This window comes from Haplochromis burtoni, unplaced genomic scaffold (assembly GCF_018398535.1).
Source record: "Haplochromis burtoni strain Fernald_Lab_line unplaced genomic scaffold, NCSU_Asbu1 Contig_172, whole genome shotgun sequence".
NCBI classification, from domain to species: Eukaryota; Metazoa; Chordata; class Actinopteri; order Cichliformes; family Cichlidae; genus Haplochromis; species Haplochromis burtoni.
This window is the reverse complement of record NW_024582533.1, coordinates 1,091,251-1,104,883: the sequence shown is the minus strand read 5'-3', so window position 1 is coordinate 1,104,883 and position 13,633 is coordinate 1,091,251. Positions and strand designations below refer to the sequence as shown.

At 40.0% G+C, this 13,633-nt stretch overlaps 1 protein-coding gene across 1 annotated transcript in view; it reads right to left on the bottom strand.

The window, feature by feature from the left end:
• The window catches only part of tgm1l1 (transglutaminase 1 like 1), a 15,327-nt gene extending 7,931 nt beyond the window's left edge, over positions 1–7,396 (bottom strand). Inside the window, exons 1-4 of the mRNA XM_005933639.3 lie at positions 7,164–7,396; positions 3,889–4,181; positions 3,616–3,807; positions 1,002–1,253 (exon numbers count right to left, since the gene is read on the bottom strand). Of these exons, the coding sequence (XP_005933701.1) occupies positions 1,002–1,253; positions 3,616–3,807; positions 3,889–4,180 (736 nt within the window). The 5' untranslated portion in view covers position 4,181; positions 7,164–7,396. The remainder of the gene's footprint in view (positions 1–1,001; positions 1,254–3,615; positions 3,808–3,888; positions 4,182–7,163) is intronic.
• Between the last annotated feature and the right edge of the window lie 6,237 nt (positions 7,397–13,633).

The following is a 13,633-nucleotide window of genomic DNA, read 5'->3' as shown; positions in this document are numbered from 1 at the left end:
CCATCCACCCATCCACCCACCCACCAATGTCACTGGGGCAGCAGTCTCAAGAGAGATGCCCAGACCTCCCTCTCTGCCTCTGCCAGCTCTTGTGGAGGGGGCTTTCCAAGCCAGTCGACACACTTAATGTCTCCAGTGTGTCCCAGGACACCAGGGACAGACGGCCAACTTCTGGAGCTTTATTAGTAACCGAAGCACCTAAAAGGGTTTTTCTTTTCTTTCAGCCATCTCCATTACTTATAGTCCACCCTGGCTTCATTTCCATTGTAGTCTGTGCTACGTGCAGCATTTTTTCAGCTTTTTCTGAATGTATTTTTCTCTGCTGTGCCTCTGTTCTGTAGAAATGTTCCCAATTTCCTTGTTTGTTTTCTTAAGTCATGGTGCTTTCAGCTCTTTGAACAACAGGCATTTAGGCATACACAATTAGCAATCATATCTGCATATCGAATGACCCCGCTAAAGGTCTCCCTCATCTTACACCCAAACTGTTTTGATCTCCAATGCAGGTGAAAGTCGTGCTCTCACTTGTGGCTAAACCAAATACGGCAGAAGTTTTGGTCCAAGCCGGGGGAGTTGCATAACAGACCACAGTCACATAGACACACACAGTCACGCTGTTGCTATTCATGGGCAACAACACACTCGTGGACTGACTTGGCCTCTATCACCCAAGTGTAATATTATACCAGAGCTGCTCTAGGAGATTAAATGGCTATACAGGCATCCATTTTATCTGAGTATTCGCAGTTAGACAGATGGAATCTGCTGCTCCCAGAAAAATATTGACTTTTTCAGATACTCAATTCTACCTAAAGCCTAACATAAATCCAGATAGTAAGTAATTCATTTCTGGAATGGTATGTAAGGTCACACGTCTTCTCTTTTTTTATTTTTCCAATCATCTGTGAGTCGTCTTCTTTCCTTCCTCTCTTCCACATTCCCTGGCTTCAATCCACCCACACCCACCCCCGCCTTCCCTGTTCCCATTGGTGCCAGCTTACCTTCACACCAAGGGTTGAAGAGCATGACGATGTTCTTGCTGGAGGTGTAAGTAGTTGTGGCGTCGCCTTTGAGCGAAGAAGTTGTCACAGTGAGCTCGTAAAGGCCGATCACAGCGTTGGCTGGAGAGTTGATGGACAGCTTGATCTTATTGCCGTTCTGCTCTACAATTTTGGCCTCCCAGCGTTCATCTTCCAGGTGCTTCACCAGCAGAATGATGACATGGGTCCCTTTGGATACCAAGGGCAGGGAACCTACACCAAACAGATACATAACCATATTATTCCCTTTTTTTAAAAATTATTTGTATATTTCTACTCAAACTACTAATAGTCAAAGCACTTGTTTAATAATTGAAATCCTTCTAAATGTTGCAGAGATATTAACTAAGGTTGAAGATGTTGAAGATGTTACAGCGAGTCAGAGTATCCAGGCTTAGTGTTGTGCTTGTTAACATGAACAGGTAAAAATGGAAGCTGAAGCCGGACTGTTCATCACCGATCTATCACATGCTGAAGTTCGGGCTGCTGGGCTGGGGTTAGCGTTCACTCTTTATCATCACCCTAGGTTCTTGGCTAGCTTTGTGTTAGCATGCTATCTGTGCAGATGCTTGCAAAGAGCTGAAGTTGCATTATAGTATTACGTAGTTATTTCCGTTCTGGACGCAGTATGCACTTTACCATCATGCTCCTATCAGTTTATGCAATAAAGATAAAAGTAACGTCCATAGCTCCACCATTTTCCTCCTCTTGACAAGAACTGAAATCAGCTCAATGTAGCATGTTTTTTCTTTTTTTTTCTGTCTGGGTTGTTGCAAATAACGAAAAAGCTTTGTAATGCAAGTGACAATAAACTTGTAATTACTGGATTGTGTAAATGTAATACGATAGAGCAACATGTTACTTTGGAAAGCGTTACATTCAACACTGATTGCGATGACAAAGGATTTCAAAAATAGTTGTAAACAACTGCAACTTTTTTGCTAAAATGCTGCCACCTTGTGGCAGAGGTTCTTTTCAAATACACTTTATGAAGAGTTATGAAGAGTTTTTACAAAAAGTACATTTAAATTCATATTCATGGCATTCAATGTTTTAAAGACAGTCAGAGAATTTGTCTTTTAAATGTAAAACTTGAGTCAGGACACAGTCAGGTGTATTTGAGTGTACTGTGTGTGTATGAGTGCATGCACATAACCTTGTCAAGGATGTGGTAAAATATCTTTGCTTTATGTTTTTGAATGAAAATTTAACCTGCACAGCTCCAAAAAGTGTTTTCCTGTTTTCGCTTATTTGTAATTATAAGCTAACCTTGAAGATTTTGATCAAATAAGGCAGCAGCAACAACAGCAAAGAGACCTCCTTACAAAATCTGGTTGCAAACCTTTTCACATCACAGTAATTTTATGTTATTTCCAGTGTATGGCAACCATTCTAAACTGTAAACCACATGTGTATGATAGTCTTTGGCCCAGCTATGTGTGGGTTCCAAGAGTAAATACTAGCGTGGGCCTGGAAAACCTCCAAAACTCCAGGATGTGCACATCTCCACAGAAAGCGTGCACATTTGTGTGAGTGATTATTTAGCTTTAATGTTCCTTTAAATGTGTTTTTCTCATGGACTAGCAAATCCATTAGTTAGATTAAAACCCTCTGGATGTTCTCCTCCGAGCTGCTTGCTTTGTGCAACCCTGCTGGACGACCATTCGTCCAAACAGAAATACGGAGTTTACCAAGAAACCATTGTTCTCCATTTGACCGCATCCAGGACACCCCTCCCTTCCTCTCTCACCTCTGAATACTTTTTTTTTAGCATACTTTTTTTTTAAGCATGAAAATGATGAAAAACAGTGTCTCTTTTCTGCTCAAAACAACAGCTTTGAAAGCTTTACTGATAAAAAATCACTGCTTTTGGAGCAACACTTCGAGCCTGTTCCCTGCCCACAGTGACACTGATGGCAGCCAGTCTGCTGAATGTGGAGAGCTCAGACACTTTGTTTCTTTTTTCCTCCCCTCTCCCCATGAAGCTATCACAGCAGAAGGAGCAAATCACTTCTGGGTGGTGATGTATTGCCAGAGTGTGTAGCATGAGGTCTGTAAATACCAGAGGGAGGTGTCCAGTGTACCGAGGCCTGGAAACTGTTAAGACTGCGGGCTGCTGGGTGGAATCCAGAACTTGTTGTTCAGCCATGAGCTGCTGCTGAAATCAAATGTGCTAGCTATGCACAACATTTGGACCGTATTTCCCATGATTTGAGCAGTCGCTGGTTTCTTTCTTGTGTTTGCAAATGAAGCTAATTTTGGTTAAAAGGCAATCCAACAATTTTAAACGCAAAAAAACGTTTACAAATAGTTAGTGGCACTTTTCCTATGAAAAATCGAAAGCAGCGTTTTATTGGATGACTTACCTTCCAGTAACGTCAGCGTTAAATGTTATCTCCCACATGCAATGTTTCCCACATACACTTAATTACAATGTGCATCTGTTACTTTTAAAACTGTCTTTTAAATGGCTAAAAAAAACTATTGATCATACTCATTGTTACAATTTTTAATTTATTTTTCTTCATATTTTGGTTTTAAAAAGATGGACACTGTCCAGCCACTGGCTTCATACCTGTTTTCAGCTCCAGGTACAGCTTGTCAGTGTCAGTACTGAAGGGCCTGTTGAGCTCAACCTCTATCTGGAAGGTCTGGCCTCTGCGAAGGATCAGCTCATCCCCGTGATACAGGTCAGTGTGATGCTCCTGTCTGTTCTGACCTGCCTTGGAACTCAATAGGTCCACCGAACACACTGACAGCTTCCCTTCTAACAGGAGAGGGTTGAATATCAGATTTGATGCCAAAGACAATGTCATGTTTTCACACAGTTTAAAATAAGTGTCGTTACCATCTGTTTCCTTTGCCTCTCCGTTCTCGGGCTTCGGCTTGGGGGGATCTACGATGGCGGCAGGGGTTGGGAGTTTGGTGAATTCCACCTTATCTGTGACATCATATGAGGTGGCGTTTGGGTGCTTACAGCAGCACGGGCACATCTTTCTGAGCCACCATAGACAGCCCCCCTCCTCACGCTTCTTCTCACCCTCATTCTGGATGGTCAGCTCCACCCTTGTGGGTGGGGCTGCTCCGGGGAATCGCCCAATCTCTGATGTAGTTCTTACTGTTAACCGCTCACCTGGCATTCTGGAAAACACATGAAAAAATGTTAACTGTAATTCTAAAGAGAAGAATTTTGGATACCGATTATATGCACTATTCTCTGGTCTTTTAATTCACTAAAATTCAATTTTCATTCAGTTTTATTTTTTTTATTGGCCAGTTCCCAACATATATATAGTAAAGTAAAGACCCCACAATAATAGAAAGAAAGGAGATTAATTAAGTACACATACAGTTAATATTTTATGCCAATTAACTGCTCACAAGTAATGAGAGGCCACAGGGAGTCCAATTTATTTCATATCTTTGTAATAAAAACAATGCGATGGACTAAATGAACAGTTTCCTTGTTTCTTAGTTTCATTAATTACTACATTCCTGACATGGACTGTACTCAGCTGCAAGTCCTTCCCGAACAATTTCGGGGAATTTCGCCATTCTTCCTTCTTAGGTGCTCTGTGTGAGCAAACATAACTGCTTCGAGCAGCTGGATTCAATCTGCTGCGCCTCAACTGCTGGAGAGCAGTGTAGCTGCTGTGCTCGTGATGTCTTTTTGCGTGCACATTGACTGCAAGCGCAAGTGGACAGGGTCGTGCACCTTACGAGCATTTATCATACTGTCACATCCCCACCCTCATACACTGCACTAATAATCACAGCGGAATGAGATCGTTAGTCTCTTTGAGGATTGGCCTGACCTTCCTCGCTCGTTCTTGTGTTTACTAGAATGCAAATCTGAGGGAGGAGACGGTTTTCCCTCAATCCTTCTTTTGGTTTTACCATCTGCATCTTCTCTCTATCAAAACAAAATCACAAGCTGTGTGTGACATGCAACTTTGCAAATGTGAAAGCTATTTTGTTTTTCAAAAACAAACCATCAGTGAAGTTTTGTTAGCACATGTAAACTGTAATGAGCTGCAGTGATGCACATTGTTGGGAGAAAACAGTGTTGTTAATGAAACGTTAATAGCAGACACGTGGTTTATAGAGCAATACAATTTAAATAGCCATGAACATATATGTATGTGCATGTGTGTGCTTGTTACCAGTTCTTACTGGTGAATGGACTGGTTGTTATATAGCTCTTTTCTACTCTACTTGAGCATGTGGCTTTCACCCATTCATTTATTAATTCATCAAAAGCACGTTATTTCTACGTCTGAGTGCTTTTTGATCTAACATTAGCATACACAGTCAGAAATGTGGTTGTTCAGTATGTTGCCCAAGGATACTTTAGCATACCGACCTGTGCAACCAGAGACTGAACTGCTAATCTTCCGGTTACTAGATGATCGGCTCTACCTTCTGATTCACAACCACCTAAACATGAGCCACCGTCAGCAGAACATGAGCATCTTGACTTCTAGGCAATGTTAATACTTTTGAACTTAAGCATGAACTGTACTGTAGTTAACTAATAATATGCTCCTTAGCTTTGGGGTAACCCTAAGTTTCCCTATAAACAAGAAACAAGGTAACATTTAGGGCTTACTTTGGAGATCATTTCTAGTTATAGTGAGTGAGCTGTGATTGGACAGTTACCACACATTCAGTCATTTCTGTACATAACTTCAGCATACCAGTTTACAGGTACAGGTTTGACCGGTGAAGTAAAAAAGCATTACAGGAATGTTTAGATGATAACGCAGACAGATGGGAGCTACTGATCCAGTGTGGCTGAGCTGATTTTCAAGGGTAACTATTTGCATGTCACGACACAGGGTGGAAAGGGCAGAGGTCAAAGGGCAGACAACAGCTGAGGAAGAGGGAGGGGCGCCTCATAGCCTCAAAGCTTTTAAAATCAATGCATGTGTGCACGATCCGTGTGACGGTCACGTTTTGTATTTTTTAACTCTGTGGCTTCCTGAGTTCATCTGAATCCTGACGGAAAATGATAAAGCTGTATGTTTTTCACACAGTGACCTCACCCAAAGCTCAAGTCGATACTGTTAGGCTCACTGAATCTAAAAAAAAGGAAGCGAGGCAGAAAAACAAACACCCTCCATATGAGCTATTACAGGATCTTTTGAACATAACTAAGTAAACAAGCAACTTACAATTGTTTTTTGTCCTTTTTAAAATGAAGCCTTATCTTCTTCTTGCACCAAGGTGGTCTAAAATTGGCCAATTAGAGACATCCACTGAACCCCCTAGAACCATGAAAAGTCATTTCACAAGCCTAATTTTTTGGCAGCCTTTCTCTTCCCTTGCTCACACTCTAATGCACAAACTTAAAATGATCTATACTGTAATACAGCCATCAGCCAAGCTTGAAATGAAGTATTCTTCATCTCGTCCTCCCTTTGCTACTCTCACTACCACTCATATCACTTTCTTCCATTGTACTTTGCTCTGTATCTCCGCAGTCCTGCACTTTTCTTCCAGTTTTTGTTAGCATGGCTGTTACGCCTACTTGGTCCTGATATGCCCCCTACAAATTTAATGTTATCTTGTCTACAGTAAAACCAGCTTCAACTGGCTTGTTTGTCCAGTGAGTTTGGTCCCATGTAAAACTGACTGATTATTAAACTGTCGCAACAAATCCCTGGAGTTCCAGTGTAAATTTTTTTTAAGTACATAGAGATATTGCTTTCCTATACACTACACATCGTCTAGGTCATTGAGAAAAGAAAGGGATGAGCTGCAGCAGCTGGCTGCCAACCAAAAAGGCTGAAGCCATGAAAATACCTGAACTAATTGACTGTGTTTGTTTGATTTTAAATGAACGTAGAAAACGTTTAAACAACAAAAAACGTCTTAGCGTTTGGAAGGTGGGGTGACCAGACATGTTCTTTCTACTGGACACAAATTAGATGAGGTGGCTAATTGTAATGATGAACATAGCCCTCAAATTCGAGCTTTCCTAACTTGTTTTTCCCCGTGGAGAAAGATCCAGTAAAAGTTTAACTGTAACAAAACCAAGAAAGAATGCGCACAACTTTACGCCTGTGCCTGACTTCAACATCTGTCTTAAGAAAGCGAAATGCGAGTGGTTGAAAAACTTACTTTCTCTGTATGGATTCTTCTTTGGATCAACGATGAGACCTGGATGTCGTCGTGAGTAGCTATCTCTCAGCCTGTGAGAACTTTTGGAAACTTTTCGTCTTAATGCGCATTCGCGTTCGTGGATCAGAATTTTAAGGGTGTCCTGGAATGTCCTGCGCGGTACTTAAAGCTGACACACACACCCCTGTTTCACACCGCTTAGCACCACCGCCCCGCCCTGGTTTGAAGTTTCCCACTCCCAACAGAAGGTGCAGCTGACGTTTGTGCGCGATGCGTCAGAGAGCATAGAGTGGGACAAGGCGGAGGACCCAAAGTTTCGTTGTGCAACACTTAGCAAAACTTTATCGATGGAGGGAAGGTGACAGACAGTGAAGAGGAGAGATAAGGACGGCATGCCTGAAGAACTATTTTTTGTGTTTGCTTTATACGGCGCATACAATAGGACCAAAAATAACAAAAATCTCCTGGATGTTTTCAGTTATGAACTCAGGAGTTCAAGAAAGTGCTGATTTAGCCAAACTTCCCTTTTTTCTCTTCTCCTTTTCTTGATTGCTGTACAGGAAAACCTCAAAGTCAAACCCATTCTGACCTCTGACCGCGCAAAGTTTGAACTTCATAATAACCAAGGCATAAGTTCATCCCGGGATAATTGAACACCTATTCGAGGTTTTATGACTCATAGGCCAATGCAAGCAAGCAGAGTGAATAACTGAAGTTGCATCAGCAGCTTTGTGGCTTGGCAGAATAGAATTATGAAGTCATACCAGATCGTGGTGATGATGACACAGACAGCCCGATAAATATAAAAACCTGCCCTCCTGTACCAATCAGCATTAGATGGTTGCTTAATCAGCTACATCTAGAGGAGAGAAATGCTCTCACAGGCTACAGTAAGGCATTACAAATTACTTACTATTACTTAGAATTAGGGCTGCCATAAGCAAGGAAAATATTTAAGGTGATGTTAAATGTAAATGTTGGTCTTATTATTATCAATATATCCGTAAACATGTTTCCGGATGAAATTGCAGATGCATAAGTTTAACCTTTTAAAAATGTGGTGCGGTTGATGTATACAGTTTGATATTCTTGTAGCTCAATCCACGTTTAGGCGATAAAGTATATCACTTTTTTTTTCATTTCACTGTGTTCTATAGCTACAATTTCACCTGACATGCTGTGTACTGTATTTAAATTTAAAGCAGTAACAGACATTAGAATTTCTTATAGCCTAGGGTTTTCCTAGGCATGACAATTAAGTCACTCGGTTCCCCTCTTTTATAATGGGAGAACCTCTGTAGTATTCCAGATCTTTGGAATTTTTGTGACAAATATGAGCCACTATTTTCATACTTTCCATGTTCACAGTCAAAACATTCAGCCATGCTGGAAATCATTAGGACACATCTGTCCCCGGACCACACGTGTTGCCAAGTTTCATTGCAGCTAATCTAATTGTCAGTGAACATGTGAGCTTGTGGGGATACAAGAAGTAAAGTCTGGGTTTTACCTTAGGAAGAGTATCCTGATGTTGGTTTAAAAAGTTTTAAAATTTTGGTGTGAACCTTCGTAATTCTTTATTTTTTAAAGATATTCAAGACTGAACTTAAGTGCTGGACTAAATGTACCTTCGGCAAAGGTACAAGTTAGGTGCCAGCATGGCTGAGTAACAATGAGTTAAGGCATGTTTTTGCACCGTATGCCTGAGCGAAAACGTTCAGTCTGTCAGTCCAAGAGGGGAAAAAACGTAGAAAAGAAAATACAACATTGACCATTCTGGAGGTGGTAGATTTAATAGTACTTTATCTTCTGTCACAGGACGCAGGCATATTGGGTCAAGCAGTCTGGGTTGGGGTTGAAGAGAGAAGGCCTGCAAAATGCATCAGCAAAGACACAGTAAACAGCACAGCCACAAGTACAGTGCAGTCCGGAACATGAGTTTAACATTTAGTTAGGGACTTACTGGAACACAGAAATGCATTCATAAATGTCTAATCTAAGAGAGAGGGCTGTTATTATTTGAACCATTTGATGCAGAAATTAAAGGCCTAATGCATTTTTTTTTACAATATAATTAGAAATAGCAGCTAAGAACCATAGATTTTTGTCATGATTTGTATTTTGAAAAGTGCAGAGGGTTTACCAGTCTTATTCTTGATTCTGTTGGCTTGGCACTAGCATGATAAATGGCTCAGACAACATTTGCGGCTTCTGCAGAGCGGTGGGCGTGAGAGGAAACATAAAGGTGACTTGGGTTCGCTGAGTATCTGAGTATAACAGATGGGACTGGGCCCTTGTTCTTATATTGTACTTGGGAAACTAAACACCCAACAGCGGGCCAAAGGAAACTTCCTGGCTGTGAGAGACATAACTTATTAGGAGTTGGAAGAAACCTTTTATTTGTGTGTTATATACATTTTTTATTAAGAACGAAAAGTGAAAAACATTGGCTGTCATTTATTGTATATCATTTTACAATTGGATTTTTTTTTTCTCAGCAAACACACAGCAGGTTACTGTCGGACTGACCCTGTGTCTGTGAGAATATTTTTGGTATGTGTTGTATTGGTGTGTCTTTGTTAAAAAGTAACCAAGTTCCACTGACTTTTTTCAGTGGCGAGAGGATTAAAAAAAGCACAGAGAGCCAAAGCACACATTATGAGTTTAACATAAGAAGAAAGGGAAAATAAAAAAAGACCATGTTATGCTAAAGGAATGCTTAAGGCAGTTCTTTTATCTGTGGGCTGGATAGCTTTGTTTGCATAAAGACTGGAAGACAAGTGGAAGAGGAGAAGTAAAGCATTTTGAATAAAAAAAGAATATAAAATTTAAAAAAAAATCAAAACCCCTCATTAAACATTTGTAATGAAGAAGCAATCAGTTGCCATTTGCCTCTTTTATTTTCTCTGTATTCAGTCTTTATTTAGGAAATTATGTAATTAATTAGATAATTTGTCTCTTATGTGTTAATTCATAGACATAGATGATGTTGTGTAGAAATAGCCTGGAAACAGATCAGTTTAGCATAATAAGGGGAGTTTAAAATAATAGAGGGCTAGCTAAAAACAAGAAAATCAATTAATAAAATAAAATAAGTAAAAAAATATTTCTAGAATGTTTCACATAAATTTCTTTTAAAAAGCTACATTGTATTACTAAGCTATTTTTTTATTTTTACCTTCGGGATAGATTATCTTAATCTGTTCTAAATTCTGAAGCTAAGTGTCTTATTTAGCAACCAGACAAAGTTGTTTGTTGGCTAGAAATAGAACCACTCAAACTCAGGAAAACAATGTTTTATACACTTTATTCCTTTAAAAGCTTAAGAAGATAGACGTGGATTTAGCTCTAGGGTGGAGAAATAAATCCATTGCAAAAGTTTTCTGTGTAATATTAATCCTGCATCCTATCTGATCTGATTACATCTTCAACTCGTGATGGATTTTTACGTTTAATCACTCATTTCGCAACCTTTACTTTGAAAGTGTACGTGCTCAGTTTCTGGGTTGCATCACACTTTTTCAACTTTTACTGCTCTGCATTTAGGTAACAAGTGTTTGCAGACAAGTCAGGACCTTCCATGCAAACTTAAGGTGACTGCAGCAATCTGCCATTGACCAAAGCGATCATAAGGAGTTTTCTTTCTTTTTTTTGGTACAGCCTCTTTGCAACCCATTGACTGGCAACAACCTCCAGGAACCATTTATCAACCAGTTTGGAAATACACATCTTTCCCTTTGCAACTGGTGATTGTATCATGTTCAGTATGTTGAGCTATTTGCTGGAAGTCTTTGTGCAACTACAGCTATTGCCTCTTGGTGGCATTTAAAAACAACAGAGGTCTGAGGCACTTGATTTCACTTTTAAGCCCCTTAGGCTGGATCCATCTTTTATGCTGTCTATGAGCACTCCTTGGGCTCAGTGGAGAACTTGTTTACCAAATGCTTTTATGGACACAACCCTTGTACTTTATTTGGTAGGGAGTTTGAAAAACACACCTTTTGAACAAGCTAGCTGTACCCCTTTTTATGTTAGGCTTGTTGCCATCACCAGCATCTAAACTAGTTTACTCATAGTGTGACTCCACCTCATCCACCCATCTTTAATAAAGAATTCAACCCTGAGATAAAGAGAGATGTTTCATTAAGCGTGACACAAACGTCATACCTAAAGCCTGGTAAATGGGAGTGGAGGATTTAACATTCAAAGTTCTGCTGTTGCCCCGATTAACATGACTCAACAAGATTCAGCGCATGAACAACATCAACAGCTGTCTGTTTTATAGTGATGTGATGAAATCTGTCTATGCTGCACGCCTGCATAGACGGGATTTTCTTTTTTCATAATTGAAGCATTCCTTCACAGTTTGCCGTGTTCAGGCTGATTCATGCACTGCTGCAGTTGCTCTGGAGATGAATACAAACAGACAGAGCCGACAGGAACTCTGCTGGAGAACAAACAATATCTCTGTTCTCCTGCGTCCCCGCTATCAGTTCTTTGTTCCCACAATTTAAAATGAGCAAATCCAGAGAAAGTAAGATTCTCTTTCATGCATGATTCAGCTCTCCGAGTTAAAGGCAGAGATATGTGCTTTCTGATAGCAAGTACCCTTTTTCAGGGACTTATCTAAATCGAGAGTGGATCACAGAGTGTGTTCTATAGTATACAGATTGCAAAACTGACCGGACATTGTCTGTCTAAAACTTTATGGTTGTATATACTGCTTGAGCTCTTTTCAAGTGGAACTAGACTAATTGGAATGCAATCAAACCTGTAGTTAGGCTGTACAGGCTGAGTGGTAAAGAGATTTAGATCTGGTTGTTGCTTAGAGCTAAATGCTAATGTAAGTAAGCTATCAAGCACAGGCTGCTCAAAAAAAAAAACTTTTCATTAATCCCTTTAGGGTAATTGTTGCTCCAGATTGTGGAAAGTGTAAAATTGTATAGCTTAAGCACGAAGGAGGTAATGCATGTCCTGTAATGTTCAGCGGAGCCTTTAGTCTATCTCATCCTCTGGGTGGGATAATGATGCCCCTCTAGCAAACCAAACACTATTTAAAAGGTGGGAGACATAAATGGTAGAGAGAAGTTTTGACAGTATCCTCCACTGCACGACTGTGTAGTGATTGTCCAGCTCTACCCGCAGGACTGAGACAGCTTTCTGAACGTATTTGTTTAGTCTCCTTGTATTGTGCAGCTTTAGCCTCAATGGCCAATTAAATGGAAGCAGATTCTACATACTGATAAGAAGGAATGTGAATATTATTTAGGACTTTTTTTTTTATCAATTCTGTTTACATGTCCAGTTCATTATTAACAGAGTTATTGATTCCTGATCTATTTTTGTGTAGAAAAAAAGCCCTGTGTAGGTTTCAACTTTTACTATCTGAATCTTAACACAGTGCAGCAACAAAGTAGACTAAAGGTTTGGATGTAAGCCTTTTATCTATTGGACAATTTGCATTTACTCATCATGACTAAAACTACAATGTTATATTACAATGAACTAGGACTGAAAAAGGAACACGGAATTGCAAAGCCTGCAGTTCCTCTGATGGCCACTTGAGGCTAGCTCTGAAAACAAACCCCACCCCATGACTGAAGTTTAAAGGTTGGCACAGAACAATGGTTTTGGCCCTGTTGGTAATTTCCTCCTTCTTAAGAACTGTACAACACATGTATTTCTGAAATAACCTTTGTATTTAGATTTTTTTAAGCTTAATGTTAGGGGTGTTAGCCAAGCCAAAACAGGCTAGCTGATGTTAGGTAGGCATCACCACCTGTACTCAGGAAGGGCAGTGGAACAGCTTAGTTGTGACTGAGCTATTTATGATCTGATAAATAAATTGGCCTGTTTCGAGGTTTTATAAGAGAAATTACAGTTTTATTAGTGTATTTATTAGCTTGTTAGCAGTAATTAGCAGTTGTGGACAAGCACTTATGAGTGCGATTTGATAATCCAGATTGATCGCATCAGCTAAATGACTTTTCACCGTCCGGTTTAAATATGGTCATTTCCATCTTTTGTATACAGTCTATGGATAGGACATAATTTTGACAAATCTTTTGCACTTGCTGGCTGACTGTGTCATGGCTCTGAATGGCTAAAAAATCTGTAAATAGTCTCCTTTCTGCTACAGCTGCCTGTGGGTTTTTTTATTTGTTTCCTCTGCATGCATCATTTACCTGTGAAAAGTAGAACCTGAATTTCTCATCTGAAAGCACAATATTTCGACTTACATCACCTCTAACAGCACTCCCAGCCATTTACTGCATCCACAGATGCGTCACCTAACCAGAAGAAGCACGCTGGCGTCAGAAGGATAAGTAATTGTTGTTACTTGAGACTGACTCCAACAGCACTCTCCCATAAATACTGTTTAAAGTCTAGTATAAAAATGGTTTGACAAACAGGCGAGCTGAGATAGTAAGCTATAGCCGATCTCTGCCTCCTGTAAATCCACTCAGTAA